Raw genomic sequence first — 20,382 nt, 5'->3', positions numbered from 1 at the left:
CTTTCTGAATACACACCAACTCAGACCAGTTCACTTGTAACCATACCTCCCTTCCTCCTCAATTCCTATTGCTTTTAAATCCCTAAGTTTGTGATCACCAAAATCAATGCTGTGAAGTGGATTTTGGGGCGGTAATGGCGGCAGGGCGGTAAAGTTTGTGCCCGTGATCAGTTTATACCTCAGTCAGCAAAATTGGGCCGCTGGGCCCCGAGTGCGAGGCGGAGCGCTAAGGGAGGCGTTACACACCTCTCATAGGGCGCAAGGCCGGCTGAGCATGCGAAAGTCCCGAGCTAAAGAGCTGCCCTGGGAGCGCTCCAAGAGAGGCCTGGGGAGAAAAAAACGCCACCAAAAACATTCCCAATACATAGCCCACGCCATCACAACATAAATCGCAAAAAACATTAAAGAAAAAAACAACCACACTTACCTGAGGTGGACATTACTAACCTCACTGCGGCCGGTATAGGCTGGACCGTCCATTTCCACAGGCGGTCCCAGCAGCACGCGCAGCAGGGCGGACGGGTCGGGCGGGAGTCAAAAATCGAGCTGGTGTCACAACCAGCGGCGTGGCACGCCGGCTCACCTCTCCCGGGCGGTAATGCTCCTCGTCCCGCCGAAACCAGCCCCAAAAACCCCGGCGGGGCGCTGGAAGCTGACCGCTCGCCCGGGAGAGCTCATCGCCGCCATTGCCGCCCCTCTGGGGCGAAAACAGAGGCGGATAGCACCGGAAGATCCAGCTCCATATCTTCTCAGAGAGGAATGAAAATGTGGAACTCACTACCGCATGCAGTTGTCGAGGCCAATAGCACAGGTCAAGGGCGAGACCCAATGGGAGGCATTCAACATTATAAAAAGGGGGTTTTGATGGAGCAAGTAGGGAGAAACTGTTTCCTCTGGCAAGTGGGTCAGTAACCAGAGGTCAGAGATTTAAAATAATTGGCAAAAGAAGAAGGAGGGAAATGAGGAGGCACACAAGAGAGGTTTGTTAAGATCCAGAATGCACTACATGGAAGGGTGGTGGAAGCAGATACCATGGGAAATTTCAAAAGACAATTGGACGTGTACTTGAAGAGGACTAATTTGTAGGGTTATGGGGGAAACAGCTAGGGTGCGGGACTAAATTGGATAGCTCTTTCAAAGAGCCAACACACAACAGGCTGAATGGCCTGCTTCTGTGCTGCAAGGTTCTAGATGCATTTAAGGGAAAGCTAGATACATGCATGAGGGAGCAAGGAACAGAAGGATAGAGAGAGACAGGGTAAGATGAAGTAAATACAATGGCAGGAGGCTAGTGTGCAGTATAAACACAGACGGGTTGGGCTGATTGGCCTGTTTCTGTGCTGTAAACGCTGTGCAATTCTGTCCTACAATTTGGGCTCTTCACCAGAGTTTTTTCCAACAATAACAAAAACCCTCTCCTGAACCGGGAATTTCCTCCAGCTCTCACTCCACCAGAAACCCCACTTACGGACTTCTGGTGACGGAGCAGGAGCAAATGCGAGGGATTTCCCGGCCTTGGTCTCAGACCTGGGAGACTGCCTGGGCCGTACCAAAAAAATCTCAATTGCAAGTTCAGAACTGCAGATCTCATGGTTTCGATTAAACGATTAAGACGACATGCCCAGATGGTTTGACTGTTATGTTCCCTCTAATTTGTTTTTGGCTGCGCGGCCCCTTGACTGGGACTCCGCGGCCCATTCAAATTTCCGAGCATGCACGGTTTTTCCCCCCCATTGTAAGGCTGGCAAGCGGCCTGCCTGGGACCGCCAGACCAGTGCGCGGCCGCGCATCTTAACGGGAACGTTGGTTATGGGTATCACCCATCAAAATTTATCCATGCCCCAAGACACAGATGCATCTTTGGCTGAAATTTTAAAAAACGTTCAACCATATTTTAACAATAATGGAATACCAGTCTACTGCCAATGGTGGTGCACAAGGAGAGTCAAGACCACGTGAAGTCTGAGGGCAAGGGATGATTGGATCAGGAAACACAGACGTAATTTAATCCCCATTTTAAAGTCTAGTAGCATATTATGAGGTGGATTTTTGGCTCCTCTCCACTCAGTTTTTCACCCGGAGCGGAGGTGAGGTATTCCAGGTAGGCGGTCAGCCTCCAGCGCCCCACAGCGATCCTCGGGTCCGGTTTTGCGGTGGCGCGGAGCAGCACCGCCCCTGGTTGCGACAACTGGTTGACTCCCACCCGATCCTAACACCCCGCAGTAAACACCTGGGAAATCAGAATGGTCCGACGATACCAATAGCGGAAAGGCGAGTAATGGACTCCTAAGGCAAGTGTGATCGATTTTTCTGTTAATTTTTTTTTGAGATTTGTGATGTGGTGGCGTGGGCAATGTATTGGGAATGTTTTTGTGGGTTTTTTTTAACGTTTTGTTCCCTCCCCCCCTCTAGACATCTCTCGGAGCGCTCCCGGCCCGGCTCTTTAGCTCGGGATTTTTTCATGCTAACACCCGAGAGAGGTTTACAATGCCTCCCTTAGCGCTGCGCCCCCTGACTCAGGGCCCAACTGCCCAATGTTACTGACTGAGGCGCAAACTGTTCCCGGGCACAAACTTTATTAAGTAATGTCCATTTCAGGTAAATGTGATTGGTTTTAAGGCCCCAAGTTTGTGATCAGCAAAATCAATGGTGGGATTTTCGACTTTGCTGTTTTCGGGGCGGTAATGGCAGCGGGGCGGTAAAGTTTGTGCCCGGGAACAGCTTGCGCCTCAGTCAGCAAAATTGGGCCGTTGGGCCCCGAGTGTGGGGTGGAGCGCTAAGGGAGGCGTTGCACACCTCTCTTCGGGCGCTAGGCCGGCTGAGCAAGCGACAATCCCGAGCTAAACAGCCGACCCCTGGGAGCGCTCGGAGAGGCCTGGGGAGAAAAACATTCCCAACACATAGCCCACGCCACCATGGCAAAAAAAAATAAAGAAAAAACAAGTACATCACAACCGAAAATCCAGCCCTATAGAACCTTATAGCGCGCAGAGGGAGGCTATTCGACTCACCGTGTCCATGCCGGCTCTTTGAAAGTCTAGCACTCTGTTTATTTTTTTTCGCCCCCATAATATATTGATTTTAAATGATTTATAGTTAAATAGCAAAGCGTACAAGGATCTGGGAAGCAGACCTGCTTGGAGTTTCCTTGCAGCACACACTGCAGAGCCAGGAGGTGCAGGAGGGTGTAAAAGCAGGATAGGTTTGCAGAGCGTTTTCCATTATAAATATGGGCTCAGGAATTTTTTTCAAATGGGGGGGGGGAAGAAAAGTGACCAAAACATGACAAGAGAAGAGTAACGTTTCGCTGACAGCAGCCACGCACCGGCACGAGCGATGTAATACATTAATGGATGTAGCATTGACTTACCGCCAGCCGCAGTCTGGCCACGTGCAGGAGTACGGTTTTTCCCCTGTGTGGCGCCTGTAGTGTGCCTTTAAATGGCTGCTTTTGGTGTACATCTTGTTACACCCTGGGAACGAGCACTTGTGCACTCGGATGATGTCGGCGGCGGTGGACGCCGATTTCTGAAGCTTCTGCGCGGCCTCAACGACGCTCACCAAGCTGCCGACGGCCACGGACCTGGCGACAATGGGCAGGGGCGCGATCTTGACAAACTGCCGGGTGGCGCTGTTGGCCGGGGCCGTCACCAGCTGAGGCACCAAGGCGAAGGCCTGACCCTGGACGTTGACAATCAACTGAGTCAGCTTCACGGCGCTCGGCGTCGGGGCCGGTGGGTGCGGGCCAGGCGCCTGGACGGGTTGAAGGTGAAGAACCACGGGAACGCTGCCGGCGGCAGCTGCTGCAGTCGTGTCCGGACCAGACCCCTGCCCGCTGCCCTCCGAAGACGACAACGAACAGCCGCTGGATTCCAGCGGGGAGTCGCCCGACGCCTCCGACTTGACTTCCACCTTGATCTCTGCGGCGGCCGTGCTCTCCGAGAGTCCGTCCTTGGCCACGCCCATCTTCTCTTTCAGAAACTCCTCGATTTCCTCCAGGGTGGGGATGAAGTCGCCCGACAAAGTGGAGCAAAAATCGGGCATCTTCGCCTGGGCCTCAAACAGCGCAGAGCGGGAGGGACGGGCACCAGCGCACCGCCGGCCATCAGGCTTCGGCGCCAGCATCCCCATCACGCCGCATTCCTCCAGCGGACTGGAGCTGACGCTGCTGCAGCTGGTGTCCTGGGAGTCCGGGCTGGAGCAAGAACGGGGGCTGCAGCCATCACTGCCGCCATCTTCCAGCAGCGATGAGCTCGGCCCCAACCCGCCATGCGGCGTGCTGCACTCACTTCCCGACGGCGTCACCAGATCTGTAATACACAGTGGCTCACTGCGGTTTAGTGAGACCATTTGCTTTCCAAGCTCCAAACAATTCAAAAGTACAGGACAGAAGCAGAAATCAAACCTCGTCGGGGCGTAGAAACAGTCCTATGTGTTTCGAGGCTTAGTGTCTGTAGCTCACCATTACAAATGAGGGGTTCATCTACAAGGAAGTATCAAAAAAAAACAAATTAAATCAAGAAATGTAAACATTCTAAGTGCAAACGTGCAATGTTAAGCTCCTCCGGCACTAATATCTCCATTACTTTTTTTTTTAAAAAAGGTTTTGCTATTGCAATCAATGACATGTTGGGGTCCACTCTGTCCAATTTCAGGAAACACTGATAGCTGTTCTCATTCTTCAGTTAAAGAAAGTGCTGATTAGTTACAGACCCATGTCCTGATTTCCCAAGGAAACAATACCGTAACTGCAAAAGTTCGTTTGATACTCATGCAGTTGTAACTAATGTACAACAGTTATAAAACACGGGTTCGGCCTCAACTGGAGTGTTGTGTCCAATTCTGGGCACCGCACTTTAGGAAGGATGTCAAGGCCTTAGGGGGGGAGCAGAAAAGATTTACAAGAATGAGGTTCCAGGGATGAGGGACTTCAGTTACATGGATAGACTGGAGAAGCTGGGGTTGTTCTCCTGAGGTTGAGAGGAGATTTGCTAGAGGTGCTCAAAATCATGAGGGATCTAGATGGATTAGAGAGAAATTGTTCCATTGGCGGAGGGGTCGAGAACCAAAAGACACAGATTTAAGGTGATTGGCAGAAGAACCAAAGGCGACGCGAGGTGAAACCTTTTTACGCAGCGAGTAGTCTGGGATGCACAGCCTGAAAGGGTGGTGGAGGCAGATTCAATCGTGGCTTTCAAAAGGGAACCGGGTAAGTACCTGAAAGAAAAACTTTTGCAGGGCTACGGGGAAAGGACGGGGAAGTAGGATTAGCTGAAGTGCTCTTGCAGAGAGCCGGCATGGGCTCAACGGGCCGAATGGCCTCCTTCTGTGCTGTAACCATTCTATGAAATGCCCGCCATTTGAGACTGAAGTTAAGGGTAGGGATGTGGAGAAGTGGAGCAGATTTTCTGGATTGGTTCAGATTAAAATCACGGTTTATCTTAACATAGAAAATAGGAGCAGTAGTAGGTCATTCGAGCCTGCACCACCATTCAACATGATCAATGCTGATCTTAAATGAGAACAAAAGGCACCTTAAGCCCTTCTGCGGTATAGTGCTGTTTTTTTCTAACTCTCCAATGATTCACTGGATAAATACACCACATGATGTGGATAAACACTCTGCATTAATCTCTGGCCTGTAGAGGGTAGATGCAGGGAGGATGTTTCCCCCTGGCTGGGGAGTCTAGAACCAGGCATCACAGTCTCAGAATAAGGGGTCAGCCATTTAGGACTGAAACGAGAAATTTCTTCACTCAGAGGGTGGTGGTGATTTGGAATTCTCTACCCAGAGGGCTGTGGAAGCTCAGTTGTTGAGTATTTTCAAGACAGAGATTGATAGATTTTTTGGATATTAAGGGAATCCAGGGATATGGGGATTGTGCAGGCAAGTGGAGTTGAGGTAGAAGATCAGCCATGATCTCATTGAATGGTGGAGCGGGTTCGAGGGGCCGAATGGCCAACTCCTGCTCCTATTTCTTATGTTCTTATGTACGGAGTTGGCCGATCTAGGCCAAACCAGTAAAAGTTTTGAAACACTCATGACCTCGCTGAAAGCTCAGGAAATGGAAGTGCTGTGTAATGGAGAACGCGACAGAACATCTGGGGACATGTGTGGACTGCAGAGACTGTTAGTAGCTCTTGTGCAGGGTTAGAGCTCAACTGTCTCTCCTTAGTAACAGTTCTGACGAGAGGTCATTGGCCTGAAATGTTAACTCTGTTTCTCTCTCCGCAGTTGCTGCCTGACCTGCTGCCTATTTCAAGCTTTTTCTGGTTTTATTTAGGAACTTAATGGCGTCTTCTTGGGAGCTGCTGTATTAAACCTTTACAAGTGAAAGCTGGATTTGTTTCTGGCTGCAGCAGAGATCACCTCTTACAGAAGGTAGATACTGCTGGGAATTTAATGGCCAGTGTGATCTCCTGGGCTAGTGTTGATCGCCTAGGTGGGTCGGAGAGGAATTTCCCAGATTGTTTTTCCCCCCAAATTGGCACGAGATTTTTAAATCTGTTCTTTTGCCTTTCCCAGGAGATCACAAGGTTTGGGGTGGGGTGGAGTGTATATGTTGTGATACACAAGGTATTGCAACCGTGCGGGACAGGCTCGATGGACCTGATGGTCTTTACCTGTCCGTCATTGTTTGTAACTGGAGATGCGGTGGCCCAACATGAAGGGTGGTGGATAGAAGGAACAGAGACCTCAGTTGGTCTCAACATCCCAGGGTTATGGGGAGTAGAGGGGGGGGGGGGGAGGGAATAGCTGCTTAGCATTTCCACTCACACTTGTTGCTCAGTTAGTCCCTGCTGCAACTGTGCATCTGCATCTTGGGTGAGAATGAGAGTCAGGCTGGGGCTGTTAGGTGCTCCACCAGGTCACCTTCTCTGCACACGGTGGCTATATGGCAATGCACCAGAGGGCCACACAGCCACCCGGGAAACGATAGCCAAGTGTAAGTTTGCAACTTCAGGAGAAAAAAAAGATAAGGGAGAAAATTTAGAGGAAAGAAGAAAATAATAGAATTACTCAGCAGGAGCTGGGGGGGGGGGGGGATAGGCATTCAGATCAGATGTACCCAGATGTGCCTGCGGTTAGAACAGAAGGGAACTCTCTTCCAGGGCTATGTGCTGTAATGTATACACCTGTGAGTATGCGCACAGGTTTGTAGAGCTGTTGATGGAGGGGAGCGGGCAGGTCGGCAGGCCTCCTCGTAGGGCTGCTCCTGGGCATGGCCAAGGGGCCATCAACCGGTCCAGGCAGTGGGCGGTCGAGGGCGTCGTTCAGCCCGACTGCCTGCCTCTCTTCCGCGGTTACATCCGAGCCAGGATGTCCCTGGAGATGGAGCACACGGTGTCCACCGGTACGCTCGCGGCCTTCCGTGAGAGGTGGGCGCCGGAGGGACTGGAGTGCAGCATCACCACCGGCAACCAAATTTTAATTTAATCCAGTAATGTCAAAAGTTGAATTTAATTTGTCGGTTTTAGTGCCCCTTTAATAAGGGGGCAGTGGAATTAACGTTACACCAAAATAGTTGAAGAGTTATTGAGCTGCGAGTGGCTTACCCAGTCACGAGATGTTCACAAGACTCAATAAAATCCCAGCCAGGTGGGCAGGTGGTTGTGAGGCTGGTGGATGAACTGGCAATGTGCAGTGTGATCGTTAAACCTTTTACTAATAAACCACCTCGTTCTTTCATAGCATCTGTAATGCGTTGCTATGAATTCTTCAGCAAAGAACCCATGAAGCAGTTACATTACATTTGCCCATGGGATTTACTGCTTTCCAAGTGATTTTTCTTCCACCTCCTTTGCCTTCACAGCCCAAGCAAGCCAACAGGCAGAACTGGTCGCAGTTCCAGAACTTTTCCTACCCCAACCCTGCATTTGGCTGCCGAAGGAACATAGGAACAGGAGCAGGTCATTCAGGCCTCGAGCCTGTTCTGCTACAGCAGAGCCGAGGCGACAGGTACAGCCGCCAAGGAAAGCATATTGCTGCCTCCCAAACAGCCTGCCTGAAGTCATCACCTCACCTCTAAGAACCAGTCTTCCATCACAGTGTGATTCAGGTTGTCATAGCTGCCACATGGCATACCTCCTTACATTATTTTATGTCTCGCAATGTTCTCTTGGAGAGCATTTCTGTTCTGAACTGTACAATAACACTAGGTCACTAGAGAAAGTACTCGAAAAATTAAAGGCAGAAAATGAAAACGCAATTTGGGGTGCACTTGAAGTCAATGGAAATCGGGGGGAAAACTCTCCACTGGCTGGAGTCATACCTAGCACAAAGGAAGGTTGTGGTTGTTGGAGGCCAATCATCTTAGCCCCAGGACATCGTTGCAGGAATTCCTCAGGGCAGTGTCCTAGGCCCAACCAATTCAGTTGCTTCAACAATGACCTTCCCTCCAGAATAAGGTCAGAATGAGGATGTTCACTGATGATTGCACAGTGTTCAGTTCCATTTGCAACTCCTCAGATAATGAAGCAGTCCGTTCCTGCATGCAGCAAGACCTGAGCGACATTCAGGCTTGGACTGATAAATGGCACTCCTAATCTGGACTTTCAGGTATAAAAGGGGAAGCTCTGCCCACCTTCATTACTTGAGGCCTTGGTGATAAAGATAACACTGGTCACAGAGTGACCTCTTAAGTATGGGCCTCGTGTGCATTTAAACTGTATAGTAAGGACATATCAGCTTAACCTAACAAAGTCATTTTATTTTTATCCCAACATATTTTTTCGCTCCACACAAGTGCCAGGCAATGACCATCGCCAATAAGAGAGAGTCTAACCACTGCCCCTTGACATTCATGTGTTTATGTAACTTCCCCTTAAATGCATCTATGCTATTCATCTCAACTACTTCATGTGGTAGCGAGTCCCACACTCCCACCACTCTTTTGGGTAAAGAAGTTTTTCTGAATTCCCTATTGGATTTATTGGTGACTATATTATATTTAGGGCTCTGGTCTCCCACAAGTGGAAACATATTCTCTATGTCTACCCTATCAAACCCTTTCATAATCTTAAAGACCTCTAGCAGGTCACCCCTTAGCCTTTTCTTTTCTAGAGAAAAAATATGTTGGGATAAAAATAAAATGACTTTGTTAGGTTAAGCTGATATGTCCTTACTATACAGTATAAATGCACACGAGGCCCATACTTAAGAGGTCACTCTGTGACCAGTTACCTTTATTACCAAGGCCTCAAGTGATGAAGGTGGGCAGAGCTTCCCCTTTTCTACCTGAAAGTCCAGATTAGGAGTGTCACCCACAAGTTCACCCCTTGTTGGAAACAAAAGGTCCATTACCAGTCGATCGTCTCTGACTGTCTCTGTAACTGTCCTTAAGCGCTCCATTAACAGGTGTTGATGGCCCCACTGGCCGCATTGTCCATTGCGATGGCATGAATCGCCGTTCAGCTAGCCATTGTCTCTGCTGAATTCCCCCTTTGGGTTCGACTACATGCTGGGGCATGTCTGATTGCCCTTGTCTGCCTAGAGAACTGTGTGCCGCATTAACAATGTTGACTCCCTGGTCATTTGCCGCATTTGAGCCAAGATTTTTGCCATAAATCATTCTGGTCTCTTCCTCCCGAGATAAATGCCTGGGCTATCAGTGCCGCCGCTTCCAAGGTCAGGTCTTTGGTCTCAATCAGTTTCCTGAAAACCGCAGTGTGCCCGATGCCCTCAATAAAATAGTCTCGCAGCATCTCTGCTCTGCATGCATCTGGGAACTTACATAGGCTCGCCAGTCGCCGGAGATCTGCCACGAAGTCTGGAACGCTTTGCCCTTCTTGCCGCCCGTGCGTGTAAAACCGGTGTCTCGCCATGTGCATGCTGCTCGCCGGTTTAAGGCGTTCCCTTAAGGTGTTTACTGAGCTCTTCGAACGTCTTATCCGCCGGCTTCTCTGGCGCTAGAAGGTCCTTCATCAGGGAGTACGTTCTGGATCCACAAACCGTCAGGAGATGAGCCCTGCGTTTGTCGGCTGAATCCTGTCCCAACCATTCCTTAGTGACAAAACTTTGCTGTAGTCTCTCAATAAAGTCGTCTCAATTATCACCAACACAGCACCTCTCTTCTGTGCTGCTAGTGGCCATGCTTGCGTGGTTTAAATCCCAGTTTCTTGTCACCAATGATATGTCATTACGATACAGTATAAATGTACACGAGGCCCATACTTGAGAGAAGGTCACTCTGTGACCAGTTACCTTTATTACCAAGACCTCAAGTGATGAAGCTGGGTGGAGCTTCCCCTTTTATACCTGAAAGTCCAGGTTAGGAGTGTCTCCCACAAGTTCACCCCTTGTGGTCAATGTTCTCAAGGTGTACAACTTAGGTCAGCTTATACATGGGTTACAATGACAGTTGAATACATGACATAAGCTAGCTTGTTTAAATATTTTCCTCTTGAGCCACTGGTTACAGCACACTCATTCCAGTTAAGGAATCAGGCAGTGGCATTGCAACTAAGAATAAAATTGCTGTTCAAAGTAGAAGCTACCTAGATAGGAGGCGCAGCCAGCAGGCATGAAGTGGAGGATCTCTGTATCCTATCTCCATAAGTTCCTTCAGCCTCACAAACCATCGCACCAACCCCCCCCCCAACCCTCCTCCCCCCGAGATGTCTGCACTCTTCAAATTCTGACCTTGAGTATTCCTGACTATAACTGTTCAACCATTGGTGGCCATGCCTTCAGCCAAGTTGATCCCAAGCTCTGGAACTCTCTCCCTGAACCTTTCCACCTCTCTTTCCTCCTTTAAGACGCTCCTTAAAATCTACCCCTTTGACCAAGCTTTTGGTCATCTGCTGTAATTTCTTCTTATGTGGCTCAGTGTCAAATTTATTTGTTTTGTCTTATAACACTCCTGTGAAGCGCCTTGGGACGTTTTACTGCTTTAAAGGTGCTATATAAATACAAGTTGTTGTTGTTGAGGAGCCAGTGGGTAAGAAGTGCACAGTTACGGAATATTTTATGAGGCACAAGTTTCCAAAGGAAGCATTGTAGTTTTGGAGACACAAACCAGTTTTTCCTCATTGTTGTTCTACAGTGCATATAATCCATTCTCCTGACATTTTAAATGGACAATCAAGAGGCTACCTAGATCAAAAAGTTCCATCCCGGTTTAAAATAAGTATCTCAGTCCATCGACGTTACCTTCCTCTCTCCACAGATGCTGCATGATCTGATGAGTATTTCCAGACTGTGAAGCAAGTTTGCATTCTATTGAAAGAGACATGTTGGAGAACCCACACATGCTAATATATTTGGCAGTGAACCAGAAAGCTGTCAGAAGGAGGATGTGGGTCTGGCAGGTTAAATATGGGAGCCATGTGATGGGAAACAATAGCATCATATGTTAAATTATGCAAAACTATTATGAACATCGAAATTGTTCGACAAAAAGGCTACTTCGGTCCATCTAGTTCACCTTTTACCATTCTGGTAGTCACATCATACAATAATAATGGAGTTGTTGACTCATCTCTATCAAGGAGTCTGCAACAGACCCAGATATGATGTGAGGAAACCCCAGTGGTGGACAGCTTTGGGAACTCTCGGTGCAAAGTCACTTGTTCCTCCCAAGCATTGCTACACTCACCACATGTCTTGTCTCAAATTACACATCCCTGAAATCAATCTTAAAAGAACTCTAGCTAATTTGCATTTGAATAAATCAACATTATCTGCTTCTGCCATTTCCTTAGGAAATCTGTTCCACAGAATTACCATTGCTCACTCACAAATATTGTTTCCTCCACATCCCCCTCCCCCTTTCAAATGCAGGCATTGTCCTCGGGTTCTACTTTTCTGGGTATGGTGAAATAGCTTGTCAAAGTCTACCATTCAGCAGGAAAGGATTGTTCATTTGCGGTTTTTAGTGCAACGTAACTGGCCCCATTTATTTGATATTAATTTCACTTTGCAACCCAACTTTGTTAAGTAGTTGGCATCATCGAAAGTGTAAAATATGTACCTGTGAGTATGCTCACAGGTTTGTAGAGCTGTTGAGTTGGGAGTGGCTTAGCCAGTCACGTGATGTTCACAAGACTCAATAAAACCCCAGCCAGTTGGGTTTGGGGATCCATGATGAGGCAGGTGGTTGTGAGCCTGGTGGATGAACTGGTAACGCAGGTGTGGGCGCCGGAGGGACTGGAGTGCATCATCACCCCCGGCAGCCAAATTTTAATTTGATCGTTTAAGTTTAAAGTTTCATTTGCCGGTTTTAGTGCCCCCCCCCTTCTTTTAGCCAGGGGGCATTTGTATAATTTCTGTTTTTAGTGCCCTAATAAAAAACAAAAAAAGGGGCACTGGAAAAAATGTATTTTGGAGTGTGACCCCCCCTTGCAGGGGGCATTTGTTTAAAGTGCACAATTAAAATAGTTGAACTGGTAAAGCGTAGAATGATTATTAAACCTTTGCTAATAAACCAACTAGTTCTTAATAGCAGTGTGTTGCTATGAATTCTTCAGCAAAGAACCCATGAAGCGAATACATTACAGAAAGGACCGGTCTACAAATGTTAGGCGATGACTTAACAGCTACTCCCATTATTTTCTACATTGGTTGGCAAATGCAGTTGTTTGTGTTGCCAAATTGTTAATGACTCATTTTCAAAGAATAAGGAGCTTTCAGTTAGCTCCATCCCGCCATATAGGCTCATTCGGGAACGAGGCGACAATCTTGTGACGAGAATTTTTGTTGTTGTTATGAAACAACTCTGAGTCAATGACTTCCAGTTAATCGACTTGCTGCCAATATGGAGTAAATATGCCAGTGTTCCTGGATTTCTTTGCTAGATGCCAGCAAAGGCTTGCATTTCTATTCACAACCAGTGAGAGAGTAGATCGACAGTGACGTAGATGTTGAAGTCATTGAAAAAAATCGAAGCTGGGAAAGATGCAATTGGGCTCCGAATGACTCTTGTAGCTTAATTCTCAATTTTGGGGGTTCCGCTGAATGAGTAGCCGCCCCTCCCACCCCGATTTTTAAAAAAAATTTGGGGCATCTTGACTGCGACTTCACCAGCCAGCTGTGATTAATAGAAACATTCTCAGCACATCACAACGTTATCGGAAAACTGCCCCTTGCTGTTGCTTTTTAGTATGTTGCAGTTTTGTTTGAATCCCTACTAATCTATTGTGTTGAAATACCTTTTGGGATTTGCATTCTTAACTCAAAGCAAAGATCTCTTTTGCGAAACTGATCTAGAGGTATCTTCACCCCCCCCCCACCCATCCTCCTCTCGTCAGGTGTCCTTGCACTACTGTGCACTTGACAGGTACCCCCACACCTCCTCCAATGTTACTGAACCAGTAGCTAAGGCTTGTGCAATACAGCATGGCCGCCTTTAACCTTTTTGTTCCTCTTTTTCTGTCATTCCCAAACTGTGGAAACATCTGGCTTTATTTGGTCACACAGCTGAGGCGAGGGCAGAAGGGTCGGTAACCAGATGATTGGCGAAAGAACCAGAGCTATCATGAGGACATTTTTTTTTTTAAATGCAGCGAGTCTTTATTATCTGCTTGAAAGGGTGGTGGAAGCAGGTTCAGTAGTAAACTTCAAAAGGGAATTGGATAAATATTTGATGGGAAAACATTTGCCACAATGCAATCTGCAAGGCCTCTGCTGGACCACCAGAGCAGCATGGTACCTAAAATGGAGTGCCGGGCTGCACGATAGCGGCCCCGGACCACAAAAAACACCAGGAAGGGTAGCCAGTCCGAGAGTCGGCAAAAAAAATCTAAGATGGCGGCGCGGGGCGCTGGCGACCACGCCCTTAACTTCTGCCCTGCGAGCGGATGTGGGCCCGGTTTGTGACCCGCAAAGCTGGCATTGATACCCGCTCGTGTCAATATCCCCCGTGGATATATGTCATCGCCGGTTACACGGCTTCCCCGGGGCGCTACTCACGGGCCGCGGTGCTCCCATTGCAACATCTCCGCAAACTCCTGGGCAACTCCCGAGCCAGTAGCGCCCTTCAAAAGTGATCTGGAATGCACTGCCTGAAAGGGCTTGTGGAAGCAGGTTCAGTAACCTTCAAAAGGGAACTGGATAAGTACTTGATGGGAAAATATTTGCAGGGCGATAGGGAAAGAGCAGGGGAGTGGGACTTATTAGATAGCTCTTTCAAAGAGCTGATACAGGCACCATGAGCTGAATGTCCTTCCGTGCTGTATCATTCTAATGCAGAATCATTTAAAAAAATTTGAAGGTGCCAAGGAAATCCTTTCAGCGGGAGTGCTAATTTGGGGATTTTCTGGCTTCAAAGAGGCTAAACCTGGATGTTGATAAAACATTTCAAAGGTCTTACGATGAAAGCAAATACATATTCAGTGTGACACCTCTGTAGGTGAATAGACCTTCTCCTCTCTCCAGTCAACTCTAGGGACCACACAGAGAATATTGCAATTAAGTTGATTCCCAAATGTGTACAGGATCACACGCGAGCATAATCAAATCCTCAGCTGATGCCCTATGGGCACAGAGGTCACTAGGCTGCCAACAAGAGCTGGATCCCAGGTTGAAAGAAAGACTTGCATTTATATAGCACCTTTCACGATCACCAGGTGTCTCAAAGCGCTTTACAGTCAATGAAGTACTTTGGGAGTGTAGTCACTGTTGTAATTTGGGAAACGCAGCAGCCAATTTGCACACAGCAAGCTCCCACAAACAGCGATGTGATAATGACCAGATAATCTGTTTTTGTTATGTTGATTAAGGGATAAATATTGGCCCAGGACACCGGGGATAACTCACCTGCTCTTCTTCGAAATAGTGCCATAGGATCTTTTACGTCCACCTGAGAGAGCAAACGGGCCTCAGTTTAAGACGGAAGACGGCACCTCCGACAGTGCAGCACTCCCTCGGCACTGCACTGGGAGTGTCAGCCTGGATTTATGTGCTGAAGTTCCTGGAATGGGACTTGAACCCACAACCCTCTGACTCAGAGGCGAGTGTGCTACCCACTGAGCCACAGCTGACACAGACTTGAATTCTCCTCAGTCCAGGTGCACTGAAAGCAACTGTAGCATTGCTATTGCTATTGCTGTGCCAACAGGCTCAGCACTGACCAGGAAATCATGGAGCACTGCAGCATTAATAGCATTAAACAGTGACCACGTGAACAGAATTTCCTTATTGCCAACACCTAAAAGCATATATGATGCAGCAGGGTCAACCCACACTTGGTGCCGGGTTAGCTACTCTCTGGCAGGACATAAGAACATAAGAAATAGGAGCAGGAGTAGGTCATATGGCCCCTCGAGCCAATCCGCCATTTAATACGATCATGGCTGCTCCGATCCCTCCCTGCTTCCCATAACTCCTTATTCTCTTCTCGGTTAAGAAACTGTCTATCTCCATCTTAAATTTATTCAGTAAAGATGCTACAATTAGCCTCAAGGTCCCTGGGTTTTGAGAGTTGTGGAGGAGGTGGGGAGAAGAGTGTGTTGACTAGGGTTCCTTCTTGATAGCCATTCAGTTAGGATGCAAGTGGATGTTGGGTGAGCAGAAGATCTCACGACCTGGCCACTGGCATTGGACAGTGACCGACACATATGGAAGAAGTCAAAATCTTCAGCAGAGGATTGGAAGGGAGAAAACAGATGAAGAAAAAAATAAAATTATGCATTTCAAATTGAAACAACGTACTCGGGATTCCCTCTGTTTACTGCATGGTTAGTTACACATATCGTCACCATAAAGATACAACAGTTAATACTTTAGCAGGTGTGACCTGGGTATGGTTAAGAACCAGATGTAGTGTAATGGGCTTCAGGAAGTGGTTGTGAATCAGACAGACAGATAAGTTAGAAACACCCAATTCTAAAACTGTTCCAAGATATTCAATGAAGCTTTTGTAGAATAATTAGAACCAGTCGTGTGCACAAAAATGTGGAAGACAAAAATATATAGAAAATAAAGTAGAACAGTTGTCTTTTTAAGAAAAATCTGAATAGTTAATTTGATTGCACACGTGGCTTGTGTCATCAGTTAGTAGCATCTTTCAGTTCCCACCCTCACCCTCTCTAGTTTACATAGGGTTAAGGAAGGGGTGAAATTCCCCTGTGCCCCAATTGGGGCCGGTAACTGGCTTGAGGCAGGCGCAGAAGTCTCGGCCCAGCCGCCGAATTGGGCTTACCGCCCCTCAAAAGGAAGTGGAACGCAATCTCGCGCGCTCCACTTCATTTAGGGGCGGGACCTGCGGCACGCGATCGGGAGCACTACGTGGATGATCCGCGTAGCGCTGCCACGCTTCAATGCCCCCTCCCCTTCGCTTAAAGGGGAGGGCCGCTGCGCACTCTGCAAGGCCCTCGCTGTACCCCCAGGGCAGCGTGAGACTGGGTCTGCAGCTTCACAGGCACTGGCTGTCCTCCAGCATTTCATCACGTATTAGTCAGAGCAGCAAGTGCTTCCAGGCTCACATCACAGGGGCAGTGCCCAGTTATCTTTACCTGACCTGCGCACACATCCAGTTCACAGCAGAAGTCATTGGATAATGACCAGGAACAGGAACCTCTGTTGCTTTTTTTTTTTACAAATTTTCGTTCATGGGCATCGCTGGCAAGGCCAGCATTTATTGCCCTTGAAAAGGGGTGGTGGGCCACCTTCATGAATCGCTGCAGTCCGTGCTGAGAAGGTACTTCCACAGTGCTGTTAGAGAGGGAGTTGCAGGATTTTGACCCAGTGACGATGAAAGAACATAAGAAGTAGGAGCAGGAGTAGGCCATTTGGCCCTTCGAGCCTGTCCGCCATTCAATAAGATCATGCCTGCTCTGATCTTGGCTCAGCTCCATTTCCCTGCCCGCTCCCCATAACCCTTCATTCCCTCATCGTTCAAAAATCTGTCCATCTCCACCTTAAATATATTCAATGACCCAGCCTCCACTGCTCTTTGGGGTAGAGAATTCCACAGATTTACAACCCTCTGAAAAGAAATTCCTCCTCATATCAGTTCTAAATGGACAACCCCTTAGTCTTAAATTATGCCCCTAGTTCTAGATTCCCCCACGAGTAGAAACATCCTCTCTGCATCTACCTTGTCGAGCCCCCTAAGTATCTTATATGTTTCAATAAGATCACCTTCATTCTTCTAAATTCCAATGAGTATAGGTCCAATCTGCTCAACCTTTCTTCATAAGTCAACCCCTTCATCTCAGGAATCAACCCAGTGAACCTTCTCCAAACTGCCTCCAATGCAAGTATATCCCTCCTTAAATAAGGAGGCCAAAACTGTACGCAGTACTCTAGGTGTGGTCAAACCAATACCCTGTACAGTTGTAGCAGGACTTCCCGGCTTTTATACTCCATCCCCCATTGCATTTGACTTCCTGATTACTTGCTGTACCTGCATACTATTTGTGTTTCATGGACAAGGAGCGCTGGGCTGCACAATGGCGGATTGGCCACACAAAAAAAAAACAGATAGGGTAGCCGGCCTGAGAGTCAGCAAAGGAAAATGGCAGCATTGACACCTGCGAGCACCAGCCTCTTGGGGCACGGGGCTATAACCCTTGCAGGACAGAAAGGGGGTCGCCGCGCATGTCGATGACGACATCACGGTTGCGCGGGGCACTACCCACGTGGCAGCGCCTCTGCAAACACCCGAGCAACTTCCCCCCTCCCTCCCCCACGCGAAAAGTGTTGTGTGCCCAGTTTTTGCCAAAGGACCTCTGAAAAAGGGGCAATTTCTCCCCCATGGTTTCTTGGGAGAATATATCCATTCGCTCCCATTCCTCCTTTAACAAACACCAGGAATTATGTTAAGCATAAGAACATAAGAAATAGGTGCAGGAGTAGGCCACACGGCCCCTCGAGCCTGCTCCGCCATTTAATACGATCATGGACTCAGGTCCAGTTCCCTGCCCGCTCTCCATAACCCCTTATTCCCTTATCGTTTAAGAAACTGTCTATTTCTGTCTTAAATTTAATCAATGTCCCAGCTTCCACAGCTCTCTGAGGTAGTGAATTCCACAGATTTACAACCCTCAGAAGAAATTTCTCCTCATCTCTGTTTTAAATGGGCGGCCCCTTATTCTAAGATCATGCCCTCTAGTTCTAGACTCCCCTATCAGCGGAAACATCCTCTCAGCATCCACCTTGTCAAGCCCCCTCATAATTCTTATAAGTTTCGAAAAGATCACCTCTCATTCTTCTGAACTTCAATGAGTAGAGGCCCAACCTACTCAACCTTTCCTCATAAGTCAACCCCTTCATCTCTGGAATCAACCTTGTGAACCTTCCCTGAACTGCCTCCAAAACAAGTATATCCTTTCGTTAAATATGGAAACCAAAACTGCACGCAGTATTCCAGGTGTGGCCTTACCAATACCCTATATAACTGTAACAAGATTTCCCTGCTTTTATACTCCATCTCCTTTGCAATAAAGGCCAAGATTCCATTGGCCTTCCTGATCACTTGCTGCACCTGCATACTAACTGTTATATATGTAGACTTGTATTTACTCTGTACAGCCACCAGAGGGCTCATCCCCCAGAGTCCCAATGGATCCCATAATCAGGTATTTAAGGAGGCTTCACAGGTTGGAGAGGCACTCTGGAGACCTGCAATAAAAGACTACGGTCACACGTTACTTTGAGCTCACAGTATTCAGTCTGACTCTTTCTCCATACACAACACTAACATTTTATGTTTCATGATAAGTACCCCCAGGTCCCGCTGTACTGCAGCACTTTGCAATCTTTCTCCATTTAAATAATGTTCACATGGTTATAGCGTCATTCTATTTTTCAATAAAGCTGGCACAATTGTGCACCACAATTTCCTAGAATAACATTTGTGAAGCACTTCTCAAAGTAGACAACTAAAACAGATTGTAGCACGTTGTCCAGATTGTAGCACGTTGAGCAACATGCTGTACTTCCTCTTAGACTGGTCAGCCAGCCATGCAGGTGAGTGTGAAAGCAAAAGCTCCAGTCTGACAATAACCTCTGCTCCTAACCTCAGATATGCAGCTCCCAGATGGATCTAAAAGGTCAATCACAAGATAATTACACCAGAATCGACCATTTGGTCCAGCTTAGTTCATCCATCCAGAATCCCCCGCAATGCAGCATTTCATTGCTTCTTCACTGATCCCAGGTTTTGCGATCTCACTACTTGAACTAGAAGTCTATTCTATGTGTAAAACATGACTTCCTGGTACCAGATTTAAGTTGACATTTTGCTAGTTTGAATCGGTGTCCTGATCTCTCAACTTAAATATACTGGATTTACCTTTTCCATAACAACAACTTGCATTTATATACCTGTAGCGCCTTTAACGTAGTAAAACATCCGCTTAACAGGAGGGTTATTAACACAAAACATTTTTTTACACCGAGCCACTTAAAACATTACGGCAGATGACCAAAGGCTTAAGGAGTGTCTTAAAGGAGGAAAGAGAGGTAGAGAAGCGGAGAGGTTTAGGGAGGGAGTTCCAGAGCTTGGGGCCTAGGCAACAGAAGGCACGACCACCGGTGGTTGAGCGTTTATAATCAGGGATGCTCAAGAGGTCAGAATTTGAGGAGCGCAGACATCTTGGGGGGGGGGGGGGCGGGGTTGTCGATTGGGAACATTTTCCGTTCAGAGGTCATTATCTCATGGACATTTACGCTCCTGTGAAGTGCCTTGGGACGTTTTACTTCACTACAGGCGCTATATAAATGCAAGTGGAGCCACTGTAGGTCAGCGAGCACAGGGGTGATGGGTGAGCGGGACTTGGTGCGAGATAGGACACAGGCTGCCGCGTTTTGGATGACCTCAACTTTACATAGGATGGAATGTGGGAGGCCAGCCAGGAGTGCATTGGAGTAGTCAAGTCGAGGTGTAACAAAGACATGGATGAGGGTTTCAGCAGAGGATCAGCTGAGGCAGTGGCGGAGATAGGCGATGTTACAAAGGTGGAAATAGGTGGTCTAAGATATGCTGCGGATATAGTCTTAATCATCTTGTACAAACTTATCGCCCTGCCTCACAGACACCTCCCTTCAAGACTAAATGTACTATGTTTCTGCAGCCTTCCCTCATAACTTAAACCTTTGACACCAAGGAGCAGCTGGAACATCAAACTGGCTTCTCACTTTTTAAGATACTAACAGGCCTATTGTAGCGTTCCAGCAACTTCCGTAAGTAGGAAAATAGCTCTTTTATAAAAAGGACACAATCATTGTCATGCAAAATGTATTATTTTAAGATGCAGCTGTGTATTCTGGCCTCTCCTTTTAAGGCTATCGAGTCCAGCTGTTGCAAAAAGGACATTCTGAGGTCGTGAGTGTATTTCATGACGCTGAAGAGGATTCATTGAAAATCACTGGCTTATTAACACTGTTCTAAGTGTGATACTGAAATCTTGATTAAGGTTGTGTTAGAGGTTTCTCCATCT

At 47.6% G+C, this 20,382-nt stretch overlaps 1 protein-coding gene across 1 annotated transcript in view; it reads right to left on the bottom strand.

The window, feature by feature from the left end:
• Positions 1-20,382, bottom strand: part of LOC139227994 (Krueppel-like factor 15) — a 42,923-nt gene that overhangs the window by 20,451 nt on the left and 2,090 nt on the right. The window contains exon 2 of the mRNA XM_070859146.1: positions 3,371-4,483. Coding sequence (XP_070715247.1) covers positions 3,371-4,350 — 980 coding nt within the window. The 5' untranslated portion in view covers positions 4,351-4,483. The remainder of the gene's footprint in view (positions 1-3,370; positions 4,484-20,382) is intronic.

The sequence above is a fragment of the Pristiophorus japonicus genome, chromosome 17 (genome assembly GCF_044704955.1).
Source record: "Pristiophorus japonicus isolate sPriJap1 chromosome 17, sPriJap1.hap1, whole genome shotgun sequence".
NCBI classification, from domain to species: domain Eukaryota; kingdom Metazoa; phylum Chordata; class Chondrichthyes; family Pristiophoridae; genus Pristiophorus; species Pristiophorus japonicus.
This window is presented reverse-complemented; position numbering and strand designations above follow the sequence as displayed.